General features: G+C 43.8%; 1 protein-coding gene across 2 annotated transcripts in view; it reads left to right on the top strand.

The window, feature by feature from the left end:
• Positions 1-26,012, top strand: part of LOC102446651 (vascular endothelial growth factor receptor kdr-like) — a 208,490-nt gene that overhangs the window by 76,287 nt on the left and 106,191 nt on the right. For both annotated transcript variants that reach the window (XM_075940856.2, XM_075940855.2), the window contains exons 4-9: positions 6,491-6,618; positions 15,206-15,368; positions 17,069-17,205; positions 19,787-19,937; positions 21,175-21,292; positions 24,484-24,659. In XM_075940856.2, coding sequence (XP_075796971.2) covers positions 6,491-6,618; positions 15,206-15,368; positions 17,069-17,205; positions 19,787-19,937; positions 21,175-21,292; positions 24,484-24,659 — 873 coding nt within the window. The remainder of the gene's footprint in view (positions 1-6,490; positions 6,619-15,205; positions 15,369-17,068; positions 17,206-19,786; positions 19,938-21,174; positions 21,293-24,483; positions 24,660-26,012) is intronic.

The raw sequence follows: 26,012 nt of genomic DNA, 5'->3' as shown, positions 1-26,012 counted from the left end.
CGCAAAAAAAAAAAGCGGAAGAGCAAACGCATTCCCTGGATGCAGCGAAGTTGCACAGTGTAGACATACCCTCACAGTGCACATGCCCCAGATACTCAAATGGTGTCAGTGCAGCCACACAGACCCTTTACTTAAGAAAAGGCATGTCTACATGCAATTTTTTTGGTTTTCACTTGGAGTTAATTGACTGCCAGTTAATTTAGGTGAAAGGCTGACAGGACACGCCCCCATGTGTCCCAGCTACAAATATTTTGGGAGTGTCCACACCAACCTTTACAAATCAGTTAACCACCTTGGGCTAATTGACAGTCAGGTAGCTCTGTGAAAAAGAGACCAGTGTAGACAAACCTAAACTGTCCCAGCTTCGTTTATCTGTGGGGTACATGCCCAGCTTCCAGCTCTGGGCCAAATGGAGGGTATCTCCACTCCATTCCAGATGCAGTCTGCTTGCAACTGGGTTGAGTTTCTTCATAATCAGAGCTTTTCCCCAGAGGAGCAGCAGTAAAGACTCATAAAATTTAGACAATGATTCCGGCGAGAGCACCAACCAGCAGCCCCCCACATCAGTTCCCCCTTCCCCATCTCCAGCAACTCCCACCTGCCATGATCGGCTGTTTCGCAGTGTGCAGGACGAGCTGGGAGAGGGGGAGGAGTGAGGGCACAGTGCACTCAAGGGACAAGATGGAAGAGGGTTGGAAGGGGGGCAAGGATGGAGCAGGGGCAGGAAGAGGTAAGGTAAAGGCGGGGCCTTGGAAGAAGGAGTGGAGTGAGGGTGGGGCCTGGAATAAAGCCAGGGATCAAATACCTCAGGTCCTAGCACATTGAAAACTTGGCACTGGAGCCCAGCCCAAGAGAAGACAAATGGGCACCAAATGAATGAAGATTTGCCCTGTTGCTCACCATGCAATTACTCTTCTGATCTGATTTTTCCCTCTCTACACTAAAGAGGGTTTCACAGATGGACAATGAGGACCTGTTACGCATGAAGCATTGTCTCCCTACCCTCGCACATCCTACCTTCAGCTCTTAGTGCCGGACTTTATGGCTGTAATGCCTTTCCTCCTCAATGCCAGCCACACTTTCCCCTGAAAGAGAGACTGAAATCATGACCCTGTGTTTATGATCTCTTACCATAAATGTGATGTCATAAATTCAGCATTCTGGGCTGGCTCATCCCAACACAATCTATACTGGCATCTTCTGCTCAGGTGTAATCCACTAACTTCGGTATGACTACGATGCCAGGGTTGAGCTGTATGACTGCACTGCAGCAGGAGAAGAGCTGTGATAAAAAGAGTGGCCCTTTCTTAGACTGCATTCATGTGACACGAGTTCCAGTAATCTGGCTAATGCACAGGACAATAATTCTCTAGAAACACTCTTATGTCCCGTATGAAAAACAACCACCCATAAAAAATTAACACACTGAGTTTTTTCTGTTTCTAAATATAGTAAGAATAATGATGCTAAGAGAGAGAGAACACTGGGGTTAATAGCTTATTCCATCTCAGGTCTTCAACTCCTCTCCCAGCCAAGTCACTAATAATGCAGATGTGGCCTTTGCCAATGTTTCTATTGCTCAGCTGCATAGACATTTTTAAACACCATCTACATTTTAAATGGTCATTGTAGGGGACTAGATTAATATATTTTGGCTTCCAATGGAGTCTACAACTCATGCTCTGGGATAGTTTAATCCTATCCACTGGCTAAACGTGTACATATAATGGCAATTCAGGTGCAGGCGGCCATTAAAAAGCACTTAGAAATCAAACGTGGTTTTACTATGGGTGCAAATATATATGAACTCATTTTCTTTCATTTTTATCATAACTCAGTACAAGTACAGGTCATGCCTACAAGTGGAAAAGACTTTCACAGTGTCTCCTTGCTTTCAAAGCAGTATTAGATTAGGTGCTCATGAGTACTGATTAGCCAGTGACAATGCAGAGGTACAAAGTAGGATTAACACCTGGGGCAGATATTAAGCATAGATGCACACATGCCCCATAACATGGCTAAAGATATGAATGTAGCAGATCCACTTGGAAAACTGCACTGGACAAAATGGGTCACGTGCCTGTAAAACTCATTGCTGCAACCTATTGTACCAAGCCACAGGAGATGAAACTCCCATTAATATTAATGTCAGAATTAGGCCCTAGCAACAGAGTTCTGATCTGGCTTAAAATTTCCCAGGGTTCAGGCTAGTGGTTTGGGTCAACCTAGTGTAGAGATAAGGGCCAGACACTAAATTCAGGTGTATCAAAAACCTCCTAAGGCCAGGATTTGGGTTCTATTAACATCCATTTCATCGCATTTCCTTGGGCTCTCCCTTGCTCCAGAGTATGTACTTCCTTATAAACCATCACCCAGGAAGGAGCACTCACCTTCCCTAGAACAGCAGCTGAACTAAAAAGCCATTGTTTGAAACGAGGGATGTCAGTCTGATGTGAATTCTTTGCCTCCTAGTTTGATCCCTCATGTTAAATTCACTGTCTCAGGAAGGGTGCAGACAGGAGCTTGTCATCAGCTGTTTATAGTAGCTCCCTAGATATTAATCCTGCTTTATTGGTCTCTGCACAGTGACCCAAATGCCTTTTGTAATGCATTGTCCATATATATATCTGACCTTTTTGGGTACACACAAAAGTAGCCACATCAGCACATTCTCTGGTTCTGCATCTTGGTAACCAAGTCAGACAGCTCTCCTGGATCACTAGGCATGCTACCAACAGTCCAGCAAATAAAACACTTGAGCTAAGTAAGTTACCAAAACCAAAAATATCCCCTTTCCTACATAACCACAACCCTCCTCTCTCTCACTCCCACACACATTTGTATTTTTAAGAGCTGGATTTTCTCTGCTAGATGAAAGGAATCCTGGCTGCCGAGGAGAGCTGTTTATTATTTGAAAATTAGCTCCAAAGATCAGTGGTATTTGTGTTTTTCAGTGACATTCTTTAAGCAAAGAGCCAAGAAGTGAACAGTGATATTCCCAAAAGAATTCACAGTCGGGGTAGAAAACCTAAACCCAGTGAGAAAATACAGGGGAGTTCTGTGTTTTCTTTTGTCACCTGAATTGTGGTTTTGCAAGGAAAGGGCACATTCAAGCCTCATTCCCTGTACACTCAGAGTGTCATTAATGACCACTACCAAGTCCCAGCAGAACTGAGCTTCTGGTGCTGATAAATAGGATTAATGTGCAGATTCACAGCAGTTATATGATAAGACACTCAGAGTTTGTCTACACTGGAATAAAAGGCACACAGTATGGCTACAATTGGCTCAGGTCAGCTGACTTGGGCTCACAGGGTCATGGGGCTAAAAATTGCTGTATAGATGTTTGGGCTTCAGCTGGAACATGGGTCTGGACTCTCCCCCCACTGTGGGATCCCAGAACTTGGACTCCAGCCAAAGGCAATTTTACAATTCTGCAGCCTAAGATCTGTGTGCCCAAATCAGCTGACCTGGGCCAACCATGGGGATTTAATTCCTGTGTAGACACACAACTTCCAAGCATGAAAAGTATCCAGCATTATAACCATCCATGTGATTAGATAGCATATTGGAAATTGAAGACCAAGTTTTGTGCCAGCAGAATAATAACTATATGTATATTGCATTTATCAGCCAGAAAAATTGTACACATATCCACATTTTACATATATGAGAAACACCTCACCAACCACTCAATTGCAACCCCTTCTGTGGTGGAACATGACTCATGACCACTGTTGAACAGCGTACAGCAACTCCACTCAGAACTTCAATGAACTATTTCACTGTTCTTTGTGGGACAGCAAAATAAATCCCCAGGAAGACACAAAATGATGCTTGCCAAGAAATGTGTGCAGGAGCTTAGTAATGGGCTATGGAGCCTTTTACCTTGATGTCACCTGTTCAAACCCTGCTCCATAGCAGCTAGAACTGGTCTCAAGAAATGGAGGGCAAAATATGGAAATGTTTATCCCATTTTTTTCATCCTTTCCCCCTAACTTTTCCCACTAGGTGATTGAAAAATTGAGGGGACAATTGTGCCCATTTTTTACTGAAAACTACATTTTTTCACAATGTGCCAACTATCTCCAGCAGCAACCAGAAGTCACAGTCATCATCAGTGGTGACAGCAGCTGCTGGCTTTGTTCCATTACCTACTGGTGAAGTGTCTCAATCACAAAACTGCTACCACATTTCTTGATTCTTCATCTAAGTGATTGAATCAAGACGAACCTTGACATATTGACATGACAGCCACTGGGCATGTTGCTGCTGTACCCTGGAACATCACACAGTTAATTACCTTTAAAAAAGTGACCATCGTTCTGTTTCTTGTTTCTGAGACCAGCCCCAGGAAGGAGAGAGAATGTGTCTTTGGTTTGGCTATTGCAACAGAATACTTTGGTTTGAGATCAGTACACAGTAAAAGGAGAGGAAGCAGAGAATCAAAGGCAGGCATGTTGGTCAGTTCTGCTCCAGGGCACTTGCAGGAGTACTTTAAAACAGCCATAGCCAATGTGGATAGATTAACTAGGCTGTGAGCTCCACATTGGGGAACTGTCCAGCAAAACTCCTCCTGAAAAAATAACACAGCCTCAGCACTGAATGTGGCAGGTGGATACAAAGTCAAATAGCAACCACACCAAGGACCCTGCAATGTCCTTCCTGCTCTTTTCGCTCTAGGTGGGAAAGTGGCAGGAAAAGGCACCCAAAGTTTATAAATACTGTTTTGATTTGGTAATTATGCTCAAGGCTACTCAATGTGTTTGCACGGGGTCATGAGGCACTGGGACAAGCTGTAGACACATAGCATTTGTATCTCTGCAGACTAATTAGTGACCTATTTTACCTCTCTATAAAAGCATCTGACACCTTATGGTTAGGACATAAACTAATCATCTGAATGAATCAAGAAGGACTGTTTTCTTTTTGTATGGTTCATTGGCCAACTGGCCAGGTGCGTTATTGGTATTTTTATTGTCCTCAGTCATCAGAGGTTTGCCCACTGCTAAAGGCAGCATACCAGACTAAAGTGACATATGAAATAGTCCTTACAGATAATATTCATCACAAATTTAGCCCCATTTAGGGTAGTCAAGCATTCATTTGAAGACTGATCCTAATTTCCTCTGGGAAAATTAATTATTCATAAATATTCACAGAATGTTCTGGCAGAGTAATTTTCAGGCTGCGGAATGTTCAAACCCTTCACTTCAGTTAGTCTCTGTTTATTTTATATTATAGTTATTGTTTTGTGTTGAAATAGTACTTAGAGGCACCATCTAAGGATAGGGGGCCTCATGTTGCTATGCAACGTACATATGCATAACAAACAGTCCCCTGCCCCAAACAGCCTGTAATCCATGGAAAGTTCATTTGGCAAATAAGTCAGATAATTTTGTTTCTACTACCTAATTGGTGCCTGAAACCGTAACAGATCGTGAATAAGCAATATCCTAATTTTAATACAAATTTTTGAATGAATTACCATTTGTAATAAAATTCAAGAAACTCTAAAGAGTCACAAATGTTTTCATGATTCTCTGATGCTCATCTGAACACTCACAAATGATGATCAGTAAATCCCCATAAATCACAACAAACCAACCTCAGCAATTTTATTTGCTAAAACAGTGACGATTTTCATTTTGATTTTTACTATTCAGTCAACTCTAGACTGATCCACTATGGCAAACATAAAGGAAGTCCTACAGACCTGTGAGGCCAACTAACCCATCCTCTTCCCAGTGCAAAAGAGATTCTAGGCATCAGGGATTCCATTACCTCTGTGTGGAGAGTGAGCTGTAGCAAGTAGGGCTTTTCTTTTCACAAAGTGAATTTGAGAAGCAGCGTGATACAAATAAATGGCAAGATCAATAGAGGAGTGCAACCTTCAAGTACAGCTTTCTGTTTATGATGATAATAATATAAACAGCTTTGAACTTTGGACTTGGACACCATCTTCCATCCGAGGATCTCAAAGCACTCTTCGAGCATTAAGTGTCACAGTATTCCTCTTGTGAGTTAGGTCACTATTTATATCCTCATTTTGCAAATACATAAAACTGAAGTAAAGTGACATATGGTCACATAGGGTATGTCTAGACTACATGGCTCAGTCGACGGAGTCATGTAGATGAGTTTACTAGACATAGGAAAATGAAGCGGCGATTTAAATAATCACCACTTCATTTACCTTAAAATGGCCACCGCGCTATAAGAGATAGAATTAGAAGAGTCTATAAGAGATTAGAATTAGAAGCTAGGAGCTCTGATTTTGAATTACTGTAACCTCTAGACTATACTGCCTTCCATCATGCATAGGTAACACCATAAGAGGCATAACTCTTTGTGTGCCTGAGGAAGGAATGCAGCAGTGTTGGCTCATTATAAGATCCTGCCTAAACAGATTATTATGACAGTGTTTCAGTTCCAATCAGACTATGGGACAATATTGCAAACCAATGCCATTCTGTTCTGTCTCCTGCAGACAGCAGGAATCCATTTGTTCAGATTTATCTTGACCATCCCAGAGTGATCTACGTATTGAATGTGACCAAAGAGGTGGTTGTACCCTGCCGGGTCACCGCACCGGATATCAAACCCAAGCTTCTACAGGTAAGTGGAAATTTCAGATTAACCTAACCTCATAGAATGTACATAGACAAAGCCAAGTACATAAAAGAGTTTGTGGGGATGGGTGAGTTTTAGAGCAAAGCTGGTAGGAATCAAAGAATGGCAAAGACCTCCAAAAGCCACCTTAATCCTTCTAAATCCTTCACAGAGCTTTATTACTGATCCATGCATGTGGCCTTTGTTAGTGTTAGGGTGAGGCTATGCCAATTATTCCTCTCCCCCCACCCTCCCCCCACCTCCTTATATCTTGCTGTTTCTGAATATGTTGGCAAAAAGAGATGACAAGATGCTAATTTGTTTGAAAAGTAAACTGTTCTGTAAGGAATCTGGCTCTTAGATGGAAAGCTAGCCAGTTTTATAGCCTGGTACCTGCATTGCCCTTTTACACATTTCTGTTCTATTTCACATTTCGCAGCAAAGTGACAAACTCAGGTGTAAGTTGGCACAGCTTCCATTGCCCTCACTAGAGTTTGTACCTGCTTAGGCCAGGGCTGCATTTGGTCAAAAGAGCCCAGAACCAGTTTTACATATAAAAGAGAAAGATGAAAGCATTAAAGTCTTCGAGCCTGATTCACACCCACTGAATAAATGGGAGCATCTTTGCTGACTTTAGAAAATGTTAGCTGAAGCCCACAGAGAAGCAGAGTGAGGAATAGAGCTCTTGGCTCCCAACCTTGTGCTCTAAATACTAGATCATGTTTCTTTCTGTTTGCATGTTGAGCAGAAGAGATACAGCATGAGAAATGGCAGTGCCAGTCCCTTCCCTCTGCTCTGGCCAGTCTGCCTCAGTCTGTTCTGGATAGTCCTCCTCTTGGCACAGGAAAGGAGCTAAGTCTCCTTGGTAATGCAATCTTCTTCCTCTCTACTGACAGGCATGTCAAGGGGACCAACAGCTACCAACTGAGCTAGTGGGTTTGGTGATGTGAACACCCAGCCTCTGGGGAATGGGGTGTCAAAATAGTTGTACTGTAATAACTGCACATTTTTTGCAAGCTGGACATATACATTGGGGCCTAATCCTGTGACACAGTGAGCACCTTCTGGGAGGTGCTAGATGCCTGCCCATTCTCCTGACTACAGTATGTCTCCCCCTCCCAGGAAGCAACCCACACCTGAAATGATTGGGTCCCAAGATACCATCCTGGCTTTCCATTGCAGCCAATGGTCAGACTCCAGCTGATGTCACTGGGAACAGCATTGGGCCCTATTGCATTGCCAGATCTCTATTTTTATGTGCAGTGGGCAGGGGACAAAGTGAGGGGAAATGGGGCTGAGTGTGTCTCCCCCTTTTCCACTTTCTGAACCCCGCTTCCTCTCCTGGCTGGAATAAGCAGGACTTGCCCATATCTTCCCCCTCAGCCTTGGTGAGGACACTGAGAAAGCCTCCTCTTCTTAAATCATTAGAGGACCAAATTTATCCCTGGAGTATTTTTGCTCATTTCACTGGTCTTGCCCCAGGGATGAACATGCCATAAAAGCTTGGACCACACCCTGAAGTTCTTGGGTTTTACAATTCAGCCCCCTGTTTACAAGCCGTTATCCTTTTTCCACCTGGTGCTAAGGCAATCTCTCCACCAGCCATTTCTTGACACAGAAGCAAATGTCCTTCATTTCACTACAAGCTGATGATACCCATTTAGCAACAGAGATGAATGAAATCTCAGCATATTTCCCTTGTGAATCGCAAAGGAATCTGACCAAAGGATTTTTCTGCTTTAACGGGCGGATGGGTGTGGGAGTGGAAATTATAGCCTAAAAGGAAGGTGCCTGTGGGCAGGGGAAGATGTCGCAGTACGAGAGGATGCTCCCACTTCTATAGGTGTGTGTTTACCTAGTGAGCCTCTCATGCCATCCCAAACTTCCTTATATGGAATCCCCGCTCGTTGTTTTCCCTTGCTTGGGAAATTCCTGCTGCGGTGTGGAGCCTCAGTGGCTGCTTCCTGTGTAAAGAGGAAGCGTGGAGGCCAGGGGGAATAAAGTGACCAGACAGATTTAGAACATCCTTTTCCAGAATTAATCTGCGATAAGCATTACAGAGGAAAAATACTGAAAGTTCCCTTCATGTGGTTTCAGCTCCTTTTTTTCTTTTGTTTTTTGCATAAATATATATTTGATGAAGAAATTTAATATATGTGCACTGCTGTAAGGCGCCTCTTCAGTGGGGTTATTTTTCTTCTTGTCTTCTAACCATCAGGATACATAGCCCTCAAACCATGAAATTCAGCTTTCTTCCCCTTTATTATTCTTGTAGCAAATGTACTTTTTCCATCATAAATTAAGTTCCTTATGTTACCATTATACTTTAAAATGATTGCACTCTTACTCTCCTTTAAATATTTATGAGAAAGGTTGCAGTTTGCTAATACTAAACAGATCTTAGTTAACCACATATCATCTGAGTCACAAGAATCCCAGGGCTGGACATGCAATTTAAGCGCCAACCATGTATTTAATGCTGGGTGAAAGAGTTGACAGCTCTGAAAGAGCTATTTATCCACTGTACCACACAAGCAGTTGCTTTTTTTTTTAGCCACATACTCTTCTGCCCATGTGCCTTATTGTTCACTTGGAGGAAACCCTCCAGAGGTCAATTCCAGCCTCCCTGGCCCATCTCAGTCATTGGCCTCTTTATTGAAACTGCCAAGAAAGGTATCAATTAAGTGCTAGTTTTGAGAGTGCTATTTGTCAGATGGGCACCTGCATACTGAGAAGACCATTGTGCAATGAACCATCTCTATATCTCTGGGCTGGATTTGAACAAGATCTGAACCCCTGACCTCTATGAAAGTCAAGTTCCTAATCCAAACTTCATGTCCTGGATCCATACACCAAATCCTAAACCACTTTACAGAAGTTCAGCTCTGAAATCCATAGTTCCTAGTGCACTCAAAACAAAACAATTGTTCTACAAGGGAGAGCCTGTCTTACCCCACTACTCCCTCCTAGTTGCTACTTTGCAGTAATAACCCTTTTGACTTTGTACTGCTCCATGGTGAATATGAAAAGTAAGCGAACTAACATGATGCCAGGCCAATCAGTGTCATAATTTCACCTGCACTATTATGAGTAACAGCGCTCAACATTCGGAGCTGGAATTCATTCCAAGCAGGATCCTTTCTCCCAAACATTATTTAAATTGCACCTGTTATTCACACCACCTAAAAACATCCCTTATTAGGTACAGAAAATTAAACCAAGTGGAGCACAATCATGAGAACAGTAGGGCTGTGTCTACACTGGCATGAATTTCCGGAAATGCTTAAAACAGAATAGTTTTCGTTATAAGTATATCCGGAAAAAGAGCATCTACACTGGCAGGCTGCTTTTCCGGAAAAGCCAGTGTAATATAAGCTGTGGTAGTGTGACTTAAGATATCCGGCTACACATTTTGCATTGCTGTATGGCTTACCTTAACCTGACCTGGTCTACACTAGACCAGGCCTCAGTGAATGGCAGGCATTTCAAACCTGCTTCAAAATTAGCATTTGATTTCCCATGCCTATTTTTTTCTACAATTTAAATCTAACATTTTTCAAGGTTGATTTAAAAAAAACCTCAGTTTCCTAGTTAATGCGGAGTGTGTACCGTACATTGTAAATAAAATGCCAATCATCCCCACTCAAAAGGGGTATGTCTACACTACAGAGTTAGTTCGAACTAACTTAGTTCGAATTAATTAATTCGAACTAACGCGTCTAGAACTAAAAACTAGTTCGAATTAGCGTTTTGCTAATTCGAACTAGCATGTCCACATTGAGTGGACCCTGAATAGGGCTTAAGGATGGCCGGAAGCAGTGCCGGCAGGGCATCAGAGGAGGACTTAGAGTGTGGAGATGCTTAGAGCGTGGCTAGCCGAGGGCTGCGCTTAAAGGGTCCCGACCCCCACCCCGGACAGACAGTTCTCAGGGGTGCCCCGCTTGCAAACCAGTCCTGGCTTGGAGTGCCTGGAGTGCCCACACTGGGCACATCACAGCACTCGGCCATCAGACCGGCTGCACTTGCCGCAGGCTGCCATCTGGGGAGAGGGGGCAATTGGGGGGCTGCAGGAGAGCTTCCGCAGAGCCAGCCCAGTCCTCCCCATCGGGGGCTCGTACCGCATTCCTCCCTCACCTCCTTCCACTTACCCTTCCCTAGCCCCCCTTCCTGATGTACAAAATGAAGATAACGTTTCTTCCAACATTGACTCTGTCTTTATTGAACAAAACTGGGGGAGACTGGGAAAAGGAGGTGGGAGAGGGGAAGAGAAAGGCTGGGAGAGGGGAGGGCAACTAACATGATCAGGGGTTGGGAACAGGTCCCAGATGAAGAGAGGCTACAGAGACTGGGACTGTTCAGCTTAAAAAAGAGGAGATGGAGCGGGGACAGGATAGAGGTCTCTAAAAGCAGGAGTTGGGTGGAGAGGGTGCATTCAGAAAAGTTCTTCATGAGTTCCCATAAAGAAGGACTAGAGGACACCAAAGGAAAGGAATGGGTAGCAGGCTTCAAACTAGTAAGAGAAAGTTGTTGTTCCCAAAGCAAATAGTTAACCTGTGGAACTCCTTGCTGCAGGAGGCTGTGACGGCTACAACTAGAACAGAGTTGAAAGGGAAGTGAGATCAAGTCATGGAGGTTGGGTCCATGGAGTAGTCTTAGCCAGGGGGTAGGAGTGGTGTCCCTGCCCAAAGTTTGTGGAAGGCTGGAGAGGGATGGCACGAGACAAATGGCTTGGTCACTGTCTTCGGTCCATCCCCTCCAGGGTCCCTAGGGTTGGCCACTGTCGGCAGACAGGCTACTGGGCTAGATGGACCTTTGGTGTGACCCAGTACGGCCATTGTAAGCTCAGGGCTCAGGGTCGGGGGTCTCAGTGGACCCCCTTGATTTTCATGCACACCTGCTCCTGGGTGGCCAGGCTGGCAGCTCTCCTGCCCTAGACGGCCACTTTCCTGTGCCTAGTGCAGAGATCGTGGACGAGGTCCACGATGTCTGCACTAGCCCAGGAAGGTGCCCGCCTCTTGCGGTCCCGGGCAAGCTCCCGGGAGCTGCCAGCCTGGTCCTGGGAAGAGGGGATGGTCTGGGGGTCATCGGGTGGGTGGCTCTGTGCCGTGCCAGGTGCAGGGTCTGCTGGCTGGGTGCTGGCTGGCTTGCACCTGGCACGGGCACCGTAGCCAGCCCGTGCCCCTTTAAGGGGTCCGGGGCCAGGAGGGGGGCAGTAGAGTTTCCCTGGTGTTGGCCAGAGTGGCCACCAGGGAAACCTGGGGAGGGCTAGCCTCCCACTAGTTCGAATTAAGGGGCTACACACCCCTTAATTCGAACTAGTAAGTTCGAACTAGGCTTAATCCTCGTAAAATGAGGTTTTCCTAGTTCGAACTAAGCGCTCCGCTAGTTCGATTTAAATTCGAACTAGCGGAGCGCTAGTGTAGCGCCTATGAATGTTAGTTCGAACTAACATTGTAGTGTAGACATACCCAAGGGTAAGATTGGTTAAATGGGTGATATACAGAATTCACAATCTACATATGTAGTAAATATACTGTATTCAGCAGCTTTTCTGTGTTTATAATTAATTTTTCTCTCTCATAGCCTCATAAATGTTAGAGCCAGAAGGGACCATCGTTATCATCTAGACTGACATCCTGCACATTGCAGGCCACAGAACCTTCCCTCTCCCCCAACATACACACACACACTCCTGTAATAGACTCATCCCTTTAAGTTACTGAAGTCCTCAAATTGTGATCTGCAAACTTCAAGTTACAGAGGTGTTAGCTGGTGGCCGGGGTAGTGAGTGGTCTGTGAGCCCTATCACACCCGAGTATTTAGCTGCTAGGACAGAGTCCCTTCGCAGCAGGCAGCCAGGGTGGCTGACAGGTGACCTTTGGTGGTGCAGAAAGAGCTCGTTACACCCGAGACTTCGACTGCTAGGACAAAAGTCCCTTCGCAGTGGGCAGCCAGGGAGGCTGACGGGTGCCCCAAAGAGTCTGCCCCGTGGAGGTGGCACAACTCAACGCTCAGCTCTTACTGCGTTTATTGCTGACCGGCTATAGTTCTTTCAATTGTGTTTGGTTCTGTTACAGCAACAGGAGGAGTCAGATTAAAGCTTAAACGGTTACTATTTTATTGTTACAAGGCAAGCTTATCTGTTAAATGTTACTGCTGTGTTACAGATGACACAGCCACTACAAAACGCAAGACAGAAAATACAATGAAAAGTCAATTAAAGATATCATGAAACCCTCTTGGGTCTCTGAGCTCTTATTGAATGCGTGCAAAAATAGACACCTAGCAGGTATATTCTCACCCCTGCGATCCTTACTCTGGCGAAGCCAGTGTTTCTCTCAATCCGAATGGGAAGCAGTCGATACGAGATGAAGGCATCCCTAAAGTTTCGGGGGTCCAAGACCGCCTGACCAGCAGGTATATGGGTGGATCTCCAATTAGAGTGGGGCACAGGATCCCACTTTAAACCCCTGTGGTCACGTAGATGCTTCTCTTGTCATTAAAATGCCAATTAAGTTTGTGACGCCCATTCCCACAGGGGGTCCAAAGCTTAATTTGCACCTGTGAGGTAGAGGTAACTAAATCATTAGGGCCAGACATCCTTTTTCTGATGGGGCGGCAGATTCCTCTTCTGGGACAGTGTGTGTAGGTGTATCAATACTGGTACCAGCCAAAGGTAGCCCAAGGCCCCCTGACCGCCTGCTGGCCAATTGTCGCTGTTATCTGGTTCCTGTCTAGCATCCAGGGCCATTGTTATTCCAGCACCTCTGGAGGCCCTGGAGTCTTTGAAGACAAAGTTTCGCTCTCAAGGATTCTCTCTCCCAAGGATGTCGGGGGGGGGGGGGGGGGGGGCTTTCTGTCTGGCTACAAGAGGCTCCTCCATTGTCTCTAGTTTAAACTAGCAAGTGCTCTATGTCCCATTCTTCAGAGGAAGGTAAAACCCCTCCAGAGCAGTGGGGGGCAACCTGCAGTCCCAGGACCACAAGCAGCCCATCAGGGTTCTATATGTGGCATGAGAGACATTTTGTTTACCGCTACCCCCACACAGGGTTGCCAGACTCCGCTGTTTTCCATCTGCATAATTTTTTTTCCCTATCAGTATTGCTAAGGTGACATGCACATAACACAAGGATATGTAAAGTCAGGTACTTCCTGATTGCACACCACATGCGTGAGAGCCGTGTGTTCCCTCTGCAGCCAATCAAAGCACTGCTACAGCGCCACACCCCACAAATTCTAGATAGGCAAGCGCAGTTAGCAAAATTACCGTACCCCGGGAGACCATTTTGATTATGACAATCTTGTGGCCCATTGAGACAAAGGAGGGTCATTCATGGCTACCCATCACTACTCCAGGTTCTCTGCCAGTCTGGTCCAGTAGAAAATTTCCTTCCTAACCCTAAATATGGTGGCCAGTTGAACTCTGAGCATGTCAGCAAAACCCAGCAGCCAGGCACCTGGGAAAGAATTCTCTGTTGTAACTCAGGCTCTGTCTTGACTACAGAGTTTTGTCAGAAAAATGGCTGTTTTTTCGACAAAACTTGAATAACGTCCACACTGCAAGTGCATTCTTTCAACAGTAAATTGAAAGAACAGAGGGCTTTTTGAACAATTGGTAATCCTCATTCTATGAGAAAGAAGCCTTTTTGTGAAAGAACTCTTTTGCAAAAAGGTGTGTGTGGACAGAGAAGAGGGAGTTTTTCAGAAGAAAAGGGAAAAGGAAAAAGCAAAGGTGCCCTGGTGGCCATTCTGTCCATAGCAATCACAGCTTACATGGCAGTCTGGATGCTATCTTTCTAAAAAGTGTGTCTCTTTTTCAATACACTTTTGCAGTGTGGACACTGTCTTTTGCAAGAAGTTTTTTTGGGAGATCTCTTCCAAAAAAAGTTTCTTGCACACAAAGCCTGTAGGCTAGATGTAGCCTCTGAACGCTCCCCATCTAATGCCCCATCTCCAGCCATTGTGGATTTTTGCTACTAACGGCTGTAGATGGGCCATACATATGCTACTGTAGGCAATTTCATCCCCTTAGTCCTTTTCTCACGGTCTCAGTTAAATGAACAAAATATTGATAACATTCAACCTACAATGATTGGTATAAGTCTGGTTAGTTTCTAGTTTACTCCTCTCTAAAATTGCCAACTTCCCATCCCAGAATTTTATGGTTAATTCCAAAGTGCCTAAGTTAGTTTAGAAAATGTAACCCCCAAGTCTTCCAAGTCCTGAACCAGGTCAGTATTAATAACCCATTATACAGAGGGGAAAGCGAGGCTCCGACTGATTAACTTGTTATTTGCCCGCGGTCACACAAAGTCTATAGGAGCCAGGGAGGAACCCAGGTCTCCAGGCGCCCAGCTTTTCTCATTAAATGCAAGGTTACCATTCCTGCCTTAGGGGCCTGCTTCTTTGTACCTCTTGAGATTGTTCTAGGTATGTGTAGATAGAAGCCACCACAGAGTCTACCTTATATTTAGAAGTATATATCTTATCTTCAAAAAAAAGAGGCAGGGTAGCTACCTCTCTCTCTCTCTCTCTCTCTCCTGTGTGGGAAGGGGGAAATCTCCACAGTCTCCATCTGCCTCTTCTTTTTCAGCATCCTTCTTCTTCGGAGTTCAAGTATGAGAGGATGGTGTGGAACCCCAAAAGAGGATTTGTCATCCCCTCTCCTTCTTTCCACTTCTTCAAAGGCATGCTCATGTGTAGCACCAATGTAAACGGAATTACCTCCAAATCCTACTACATGCTACAGAAAGTGGGTGAGTGACCCTTGTGTGCTGAGCAGTAATTGTTACCCAATGGAACAGAAACATGTCTGGTGCTTAGCTAAGTCTTGTGGTTATTATCTCTTGGTTAGCCTAGTTCCAAGCTAACCCTTGGTGATTATAACTGGTATATAAGAGATGAGTCAAAACTGGAACATTTTATGCACACCCACCTCCCCTTTGAGCTTTGGTGGTTCAGATCAAATAGAACTTGGAACTGATCTACCTCTGGTTTTGAAAAATTTCCCAGTGTAGAGATGGGATAGAATTGGCTATTTTCCTCAGGCCCCACCACAGTTTTGTTGGTTTGGGTAATGTGGAACCTAGATTCAAATAACCACTGCTTTGGGATTTGCATCTCTGAGAAGTGGCCTCCTCTGCCCATTTCTGATATTTGTGGAACTTATAAGACATGATATAAAATCTCATATAAATGCTCATTTGCAAACCTCGCAGGTTTTTGTTTGGTTTCTCTTGGCACTTTATCACATGCTCTCCATTGTGTTTCAAGATAGGCTCCAGCTGCAGAAGTCAACTCTGGATTTTCAGAACAGAGGTGTTTGGGACTGAGGCTTTGTTTGAGCCCATTTCTAATAACGTGCTCCTTGTTTTGTGTACATTTTCTTTATCGCCTCATAAATTTTAAATTTTACTAGGCAGGGTTCATTGTGATTTCATTTCCACTAGGTCATTGTACCCTTCTCAGTAATTAGCATTTAGCATAAAACAACTGGCAAGGAAATTTGTATGGCAGCCAAATGGAGGTTCTGGATGGCTCTTTTTTTCAGTGCTTAAAGTCATTATTTACTACATACGTCTCAGAATCAAAGGTGGGAAGGTTTGTTAGGTCATCGGGCCCACTGCTTGAGGGCCAATGCAGAATTCACCCTTCTTCTCTATAACAGGGAAGTACCCTGACACTAGAATGGACTCAGGAGACTGAGTTCTATTCCACATTTGCCTGCCATGTGACCATGGGCAAGACACTTGCTATCTCTGTACCGCAGTTTCCCCAGTCATAAAATGGGAATGATACTGGCCTCCTTTGCAAAGTGGTTCAGAGTGTGCTAGACACTTCACACTGTAGCTAAAAGGCTATAATCCCTACCCTATAGAGTTTAACAAGCTAACATCAGACATGATGCATTGATGTAATAAGACAGCTAGTAGGACCAAGATTTTCCAACCTAAGTATGGGCTTGGGGGTGCCCAGTGAAGGGAAGCTGGTTTTCAGAGGCTGGGTTTTCAGCACTTTGTGGAAAGTAAGCCCCTGTCTAGGGCCCCCACGCTGAGTCACCCAACAGCATTAGCTGCAGCCAAGGCAGGGATGGACAAGGACGATATCAATGTGATTATGTGGCTGATGATCATGGGCTGGAGTATCAAGTGAAGGAGTAAAGAAGTTCACAAAATTCATGGATTTTAAGTCCATACAGGATCATATTATACTCATCCTGTCCGGCCTCCTGCATAACCCAGACAATGGACCAAAGAGATTATGGTACCTAAAGAAGTGATCTCACTTTGAAAAGTGCCTCAGTGCCCAGCAGCTCCCACAGAGGGCATTAGCAGGCTAATTTCCTGCAATCCTCCCAGGAGGAGCAAAGTCTTGAGGAAGGATTTGAAATGGGGGTTTCCTGTTCAGTTCAGCTGCAGCAGATTGGGGGGACATTTTACTTTTGTTCTCATTTCAGAGACTAGAATACAAAACCTGGATCTGAAAGCAAATCCCAAAAAGCTGCTAGTTGGAGAGACCCTCAACCTGGAATGCAGCGCAGAGACCTTTTACAATGGACGGATTGGATTGAAATGGCAGTATCCCAAGGGGAGAGTGAGTAGCTGACAATTCAAGGCTTTCTCTGGTTGGATTGCAGTCGTCAACAGCATGGAAATGAAAGTTCTGTTTTTATGGCTTAATAACTCCCAATATTGCCTTCATGTGTCATTCATAAAAGCTCAAGCAGTGGGAGAGCCACAAATGATTGTCTTTTCAATTCAGATGAGCTGAAACCCCAGGAAGCTATGTGAACTCTCCGAGCTCCTTTGTCTTGCACAATTGGGTTGCAAGGCAAATCTAACTGGATTTTTGCAACATTATCAGGAATTTTGGGACACCTCTCCCATGTCACTGCAGCCCCCCTTATGATCCTAGCTGCCAATGGGGAATCGAGCTGCCACTGGGGTGGCAGACTGTCTAGTTGGCCCTCCGTCTTTCTAGATACTTGTGCAGTGTGTAAACATGAATCAAAAACTAACTAGTCTTCCTTAAGCCTCACTAAAAAATTTGGTTCACGTTCTAAATGAAGATTCAGACTCTGATAGTGGCGTGTACGGAAGAGGGGACATTTGGGATTTGACTCCTGAGAAAACTCAGCACTTCCTGAGAGGTCCAAAGCCCCTTCAGCACTCTCTTGGGAATCACAAGGGTGGAGCCTATGTAGATCAAGTCTTCTTCAGGGTTGGTTCGTTCTAGGGACGTAATAGTGTAGTAAAAGCTTATTGGTTAATGCTTTGGACTACACGCAATTTCCCTTCCTCCCCTCTTGCCAGTAAATATTTTAGTAGGCTGGCCAGCAGCTCAGCTCAGTCCCAGCATGCACTAGGTCCAGGACCTACCCCCACTGAATACACCTCTCTGCATTTAAAGTGTATTAGGAGGCAGACAGGCAGGCTGCTGGGTCCAGAAGCCCAGATACACACACACTCCCAAACAGGGGCTGCCACCATCCCATGTTGCTGCCTCTGTATCAGAGGTAGCAGCATGTGGCGACAGGCAGCTGGTCTGCGATGGGAGCTGTTTTTTTAACTGGCTCCCCATGTGAATCAGCTCCCGCCTGGCACCCTGTGCTGTTGCCTCTGTTACAGAGGCAGCAGTATGGAGTGGCAGGGGGTTCCTCGGGAGTGGGACTGGAGCACACTAGCTGCTGGCCTCATCCCTGGGGACTATAGAATAGTCGAGTAACCACTAAGAATACATGAGGTTAATTGACTATGCAAGTGAACCGATATTTAATATCCCTAGTTTGTTCATCCCTACCCCTAAACTCTGCTCTCGGTAGCTCCTGAGCACCCTGCAGCAGCAGGTGGATCAAGCTCTAAAACTGCCAGCTCTTAAAATTAGGGTAACCAAATATTTTTAAGAAGCAGCAATTCTAAGAGCTCTGCTTGGGAAGAAAGTGCCCAAAGATCAGTGTCCCAATTCAATGCAATTTAAAAATATTTCATTTTTATCCTGTGAAAACCCCTAAATTTGATGTGTTCTAGGCATTTGCAGCCTTTTGCAGAACAGAAGAATGTTTCATTTTATATAATGACTTGGGACCCTTCAAAAGGTTTCTTGGCAAAATTTGTAAAAGAAAAAAAAAGGAAAATACCCTACAAACTACAGCATGAGTGGGAAAATCATGTCAAATTTTATCAGTATGAAGCCCGTGTGGTTCTATAGAATTTTCTCTTTGAAATCTCTAGAATGAAATATAAGGTGATTTTTCTATTCTCTTCCTTTGAACCATCCACTAGATTTCTAGGTAGCAAGTGTACAAATGCCTATTCAAATTTATAGGATCAAAATGTCTATTGAAATTTACAATTCTGCATCACATTCTATAGAACTTTTCCATTGGAATGTGGTTACTATATAGATCCTTTATTATTTAAGGTTTTAATTTTTCTTTCCTAGATAGATTGATACTGACCAAGAATTAAATGTACACAACAGGTAGGAGCTCCAAAATAACATGGGTGAAATCCTAGCCCCACTGAAGCCAATGGAAGTTTTGCCATTGATTTCACCAAGGTCAGGATTTTAGCCCCAAATTGAGACCGTTCCTGTGGTAAGATACATCTACACAGCAGGGCTAAAGAAGAATTAATCTATGCAACTTGAGCTATGTTAAATGTGTAGCTTAAGTTGAAATAGCTTAATTTGGCTTTTGGTGCTGTCTGTACAGCAGGAAGTCGAATGCAAAATACTCTTCCTTCGACTTCCAACTTCCCTTACTCCTCATAAAATGAGGGTTACAGGAGTCAGAGTAAGAAGTCCTCCAGCTCGCCATTGTTTCAAAGTAATGGCTTGCAATGTAGCCATGCTCTTTAATATTTGGAATAATGTCAGTTATTCTGAAATAATGCTGCTGTGTAGACATAGCAGTATGGAACTAATGAAGAACTACTTGATTTCATTCGGTTGTAGGTATGTGGACAATAAAAGCTCCCTGAAACAGTCTACTGCTATATCTTTTTGTCTATTATTCCTACTCTCTGGGTGGGAAAGTGTAATTGTTTCAGCCTAGGTCTTTGGAGTTTATATCTCTTAACATATGGGTGTCTGAAACAGAATAAGCAATTGAAGTATAAGCAGTAGAATAAGAATAAGTTGACTCTTTTCTTTGTCTTTGTTTTCTATCATCCAGAATCATAAGCCTACAGCAGGTCTTACCCGAAATAATGACACGAATAAAGTTTTCAGTTATGTCACTATCCAGAATGTTACCATGAAAGACAGTGGCTTGTATATATGCAATGCAACAGGACTGGAGACCAACACTACAATCACAGTATACAGTAAGTTCTCATTGAGAAGCAGGACTGTTAAGGAGATGGACACTTAATCTGTAGCTGTCCCTCAGCAATGACGCCAGCTTGGGTACAGTCACAAAAGTGGACTATCAATCCCTATGATTTAGGGCAGTGTTTCTCAACCAGCGGTACGAATACCCTTGGGATACTCAAGAGAAGTTTGGGAGGTACATCAACACAACTGAAATTTGGAGAAAACTGAATTTTTGTTTTAAGTTTTACAGCGCTTTATTATTTTTGTATTTTTTACACCCAAAAATTTCACCACCTGCCCGGCTACGATTAAGTTGTTTAAACAAATGTGTTGTAATGGTAGAAACAAATTGTGTGTGTGTGTAAACTAGGTTCTGGGGGTACTTTTTTTTTTAAAGGGGTATTTTATAAAAAAAAAAAAAAAGGTTGAGAAACACTGCTTTAGGGCACACACTGATCACCAGATGGGTCAGGAAGAAATGTTTTCAACAGAATACAGAATAATATTATGAGAATGTTATATCTTCTGTTTAAATACACAATACAGGTCTTTGTTGGAAATAGGTTACAGGACAGTAGAGGCTCATTAATTTATTCTTGTTTTGCCTTTTTTGCCCTCTTAAAATGTTTTTGAAAAGTTAGTAAACTTCTGAAAATGGAATGTATTGGAATTCTCTTATTTAGTCATGAATCACTTATATCACAGGGGTCATGTAGGCTCTGTGTATGGATAGGCCAGAATTTTCAAAAGGGTCCAGCATCCACAACTGACACCAGATTTTCAAAAGAGCTCAGCATATTGGGCGCCAGGAACCTCTGAAATTCTGGTACCTCCACCACCCCACCACACCCCACCCCGTGCATGTTCTGGTCTTGAAAATCTGATTCTTCAAGGTGAAGAAAAATCAACCTTTGCCAGTGGATATCCCAGTAAATATTTCCTGTTCCATGGCGAATATCGGTTATCATCACATACCGCTGCACAGTAGCTGCTGGCAATAGCTGATTTTAAAATGGCCACCATTGCCATGACAACCAAAATGTACAGAGAAAGCCTGTCTCTAGTTCTGGTGTACATGGGCAGAATAGATGCAGCTACGGCTGAAGCTTGTCATTCCATTCAATTTTCTGTAGCTTCTCTGGATCTAAGAGGCAGGAACCTATTCCAGAGCACATTGTATTTAGGGCTGCAGGCATTTATAGCCTGATATGAATCTTCCATTCTAAGAGTTTTGTTTGTTTGTTTAAGGCAAACCTTTCCTGCGAGTTTCCTATAAGAAAGGACCCTACTATGAGGGGGTAGAAGGACAAAAGTTACTGAAACTAGCTGTGAAGGTGGATGCTTTTCCCCGCCCCAATGTTACCTGGTGAGTATCAGCCTCTTGTGAGGAAAATGTGAAGATATACGTGCCACTTTCTTTGAAAGGGAAAAGTAAAGATATACGTGCCACTTTCTTCAGACATGGCAGACAATGTAAAGGGGAGGTCTTGTGATTAAATTACTAGTCTAGGAAACAATGAAATCTGGGTTCTATTATCAGCACTGTCACAGATTCATAGAGTGATATGGTCGTGGATGAGTCACTTCACCCCTCAGTTTCCTCACTGACAGTCTGGGAATAATGATATCTCCCTACTTCATAGCAGAAATATGAGGCTCCACTCAGCCATGTGCCCATAACACACTGAGAACCACAGAGGGAGAAGTACAAGAGAGCGTTTTCAGTGTTATCAGTCACAGAGCTGAGCTTAAAGTCAATCAGTGCCTCCTGGAAAGCTGTGAGAAACATTCTCTGCATGGCAGTTTCTGCCTCTTCAGTTCATTTTTTTTTTCTCTTCACTCATTTATGACTATGAACATTCACATGTAAGTGGATATTTTTACAGAAATGTTCATCTGCTCCTGCCACTGCTTTCCCATCTGAAGTCCCAATCCATGTGGAAATGCTTTCAGCAGCTGCCAGCTGCAGAGGGTTAGCACTTCAGCTGCAGGTGGGGAGGCTGGAGCAGAGGATCTCTGAAGATCCTGTTTTTGTGCAGTAATAAAATAAAATAAAATAAAGTGAGGGGCATGCAGGAAATACTGATCCATCAGCAGAATCATCCCAAAATAGAACTTGGCTCAAATATTTCTAGGTTGCTTCATAAAATCTTAGATATTAGACGGAGAAAAGACATATTAAGTCTTCCCTGTCAATGAAGAAAAGACCTTTATGGCCAATGATGCCATACGTGAATTTCATTATGGCCTTTGTTCCCCTTATGTGATCAGTTAATATCATCTGAGGGATCCAAAGAATGCCAACATAGTCAATCCACCAGTGCCAAAAGTGTAACATCCATCTCAGTCCTACACACACACACACACAAAGCAGAATCATGCAAAATCCTATGGGCCAATAAAAGGCTTCTCCAATGTAACATATCACATCCCCATTTAATATAATATTCAGCGCTTCTACAGGCAGAAACGGCACTAAGGGTACACCAGAAGTATCCCAAAATAGCTACCCCCATCTTTTGAATGTGTCTACTATTGCGAAATATAGCGGATGCCTTATTTCAGCATCCCTGTAAACCTCGTTCCACAAGGGATAAAGGAAGTGTTGAAATAGTGTGTTCTTTACAAAGTTGGCGCTGTGTAGACATGCCAAATTTCAAATAGCCTATTTCAAAATAGAATTGAAATAAGATACACAATTTGCATAGTGCAAATTGCGTATCTTATTTCGAGCTAAGGGTGCAATGTAAATGCACTCTAACTTCCACCCTCTCCCATTTGGCTTCTTTCTCCTCTCTCCCTCTCTGCCTCTTTTTATGGCAAGAAGAAATGTTAGCCAAGACCACCAGCATTCTATCCCCTACTCCATTTCCTAGAAACCAGACAGCTGATCAGAAGTATGCTCAAATCTGTGAAAGCCTTTTTCCACACTCAGCGTATCTTGCTTTGAGGCTGTAGTTAGTTGGCTCTTCCACAATGCACGTTTTTGTTGGCCACCAAGAAGTGGCAGGATTGGCAGACAGCAGGGGGAGTAGGTATGGTTTGGGATTTGGTTTGGTTTTAAACAGTAAAATAGTATAAATTTCTAAGAGGTTCACTTCATATCATAGGAAAAATCAACCAGCTGTTGCTGGATTTTTTTAAGAGCTGGGAGTATTTTAAGGGATGAAATAAACACTTTCCCATTTTCTTTCTGTAACTATGGTGCTACTAGTGCAGTGGTGGAGAAAGGAAATAGCCATATTTGGAATAGTATGAGACCACCAACATTGTTTGTGTGTTCTGTACTGCAGCAGTGAGATGTTAATGTTGGAGTCCTCAGAATGAACACAGTCACCTTTCTCAAGCTGGAGTCCCTGTACAGAGTCCCTGAGAAGTTTGTCAGCCTGACCTGTGGGTTGTTTTGTCTTACCCATCAAATATTTAAAGTCCAAAAGCATCCAGATGTCACCTGTTGCTTGCAGATGCTTTTAGCTATGAACTGGAGGAGCCATATTCAGATTTTTCTACTCCACTCTTTGTTTATGAAAGTTCAAGATCACAAATGGTTCCTTGGGAAGAAACAGATTTTCAGAGTATTTGTCCAAACAGAAACAAAACACAGCTCCTGCATGTATAGAGCCAAATTTTCAAAGTGGCCCCAGTCACCTTTAATTTGATTGTAAGACTTCAGCTGTTTCCAGTGCTGTAAAAGGACATGCACTTTCATTGCAATAATAACAATTTTAATTATAATCTCTTCTTTTAATTTGTTTGCTTCAAAACTTGAGGCCCAAGTTTTGGCAAATCCACAATTTGTCGTGATCATGACAAGACTTGGATTCCATACTTGATATGCTCCTCAGATGGTTAGTTGTCTACCCAATTTGCATGGGCAAATGTTGTTGGCATGCCATCTCAGTTTAAAGCACCTAGAAACTCAGGACATGTCTACACTGGGGAGTTATTTCAAAATAACAAGGTGAGCACCCACACTACCAAGCCTGTTATTCCAAAATAATGGACTTGTTATTTCGAAATAACAATTCCTGCTTATGAAGAGAAGTAAGCTTATTTTGAAATAGTTATTGTGGAAGTTATTATTTTGAAATAACCTGGTAGTGTAGACATAGCCTCACTTGTAAAATGTTGCACACACAGTTCTGAGTATGTAGCCCAGAGTTTGTGTATTCAAGTGGTTGCTCACAATCCAGAGGTCAGTTATTTTCATCACAGAGAGTACTTGAATGTGAACCCTTCTAATCTTCTCTTTTCACTCTGCTGGCTAAAAAATGAAGAAGCCAATGTATTCCCATCTTTTTGGTGAGGATGGGTAAAGGTGTGTAAGGTGTGGGGGGGCGTTGTTTGGGGTTTTTTGTTTGTTTGTTTGTTTTTCAGTTCAAGCACTGATGACAGTGCTATAAGGGATTCCTTATAGATATTCCCATAGGACAGCTGTAAAAATGTACCTAGTTAAATCTTAATGTGGATAATGGTCAGCTCTTCTGCTACATACTAGGGCTTGCTGCATTCAGAGCTCACAGTCTTTGTTTGGCCTTCCCTTGCTCTTCATAACAGGTATAAAGATGGCAAGCCAATCATGGAGAACCAGACTTGCTACGAGCCAGATCTACAGAAGTACAAGCTGAGCATAAGGGACTTGAGACCAAAGCATGCAGGGAACTACACCATAGTCCTGAGCAACACTAAACATGGCCTATATGAGAACCTCACCATCCAGCTCGTAGTGACAGGTAAGCACTTGATGTTTCCAAACACTTCTATTGCCCTCTCCCATTTCACTTACAATGCCATTTTGCCCTACAGGCTAAACAACAAACATTGAGCAGCCTTTGACATTTCTCTCTGTTTCATTGATATGATGTCAGACTCAGAGAGCACCAACATAGGCTGCCCAGGATTTTCAGAGCTCACACTGGGGCAAGGCAATGCTGCTGGTTAAGGCGAGTTGCTCCGAGGTGGGAAGGTGAGAGTTGTCGTGCTCCAAAAGCAACTCTGAATTCTAGGCCTGGGGGTGCCCTCTAAAGGGGACTGTGCATTCCAGAAGGGTTTCCCCAAGGATTGCCTTGAATTAGGTGGGCGTAGAGAACACCTCTTGCATAAACGTAGCATTATGGCTGCTGACCAGGGCACGCATGGATGGCACCACTTCATTCAAGAAGCAATTCAGTCTCAAAAGGAATGCCATTGAGTTCTAGTCCACCTTGCCCTAAGACGGTGAGATACATTTATAGAATGGGGCTTGACATTCCAGAGTGCTCTGTTCATTCTAGAAAACTGAATATGGAACAAATCATCCACAGTGTCTAGTCATCTTGTATAAAAAATGCATCTCGCATCTGATCATAGGCTGCTATGTCACACACATTGCAGAGAATCGGGTCTCCATATACCACAGTCTTTGGTTGTGGATCTTCACTCGACAGAGAATTCACATACTGGCATACTGGTGGTGGAGTGTGGCTGCCTCTGAGTCCCCACCTTCCCTGTGCTCAGGGGTGGCGAGGCTGGATTCACATGCCACCTAGCAAGGCTGGGGCCATGTGCTGTCAAGGCTAGGACTATAACAGAGTTTAAAGAGAAGCTAGATAATTTCATAGAGGTTAGGTCCATAAAAGGCTATTAGCCAGAGGATAGAAATGGTGTCCCTGGCCTCTGTTTGTCAGAGGCTGGAGAGGGATGGCAGGAGACAAATCGCTTGATCATTGTCTTCAGTCCACCCCCTCTGGGGCACCTGGTGCTGGCCACTGTCGGCAGACAGGCTACTGGGCTAGATGGACCTTTGGTCTGACCCAGTACGGCCATTCTTATGTATGTTGTTATGTTCACATGCCACAGTGTCTGGCCATAAATGGTCACTCTGTACTGGCCACACTCAAGCTGTGCTCCATGTCACTCCATGCCTATTGATGCTTAACTCAGTGCACCTTCCAGAAAGGCAAGGTGACAAGTAAAATGTGTCAAGTTAAGCCTGAGTTGCATACTGCTGAATAGTTGTCAATGAAGCAGTATCAGTGTTCCTTGTAAGCTGAGTACTTGGCCAGCGACCCAGGAGAGATTCAAATGCCACCCACCTGATTAGCAGA

The sequence above is a fragment of the Pelodiscus sinensis genome, chromosome 13, assembly GCF_052426305.1.
Source record: "Pelodiscus sinensis isolate ZL-2025 chromosome 13, ASM5242630v1, whole genome shotgun sequence".
Taxonomy (NCBI): domain Eukaryota; kingdom Metazoa; phylum Chordata; order Testudines; family Trionychidae; genus Pelodiscus; species Pelodiscus sinensis.
The sequence above is the reverse complement of the archived record's forward strand: the minus strand, read 5'-3'. Positions and strand labels throughout refer to the sequence as shown.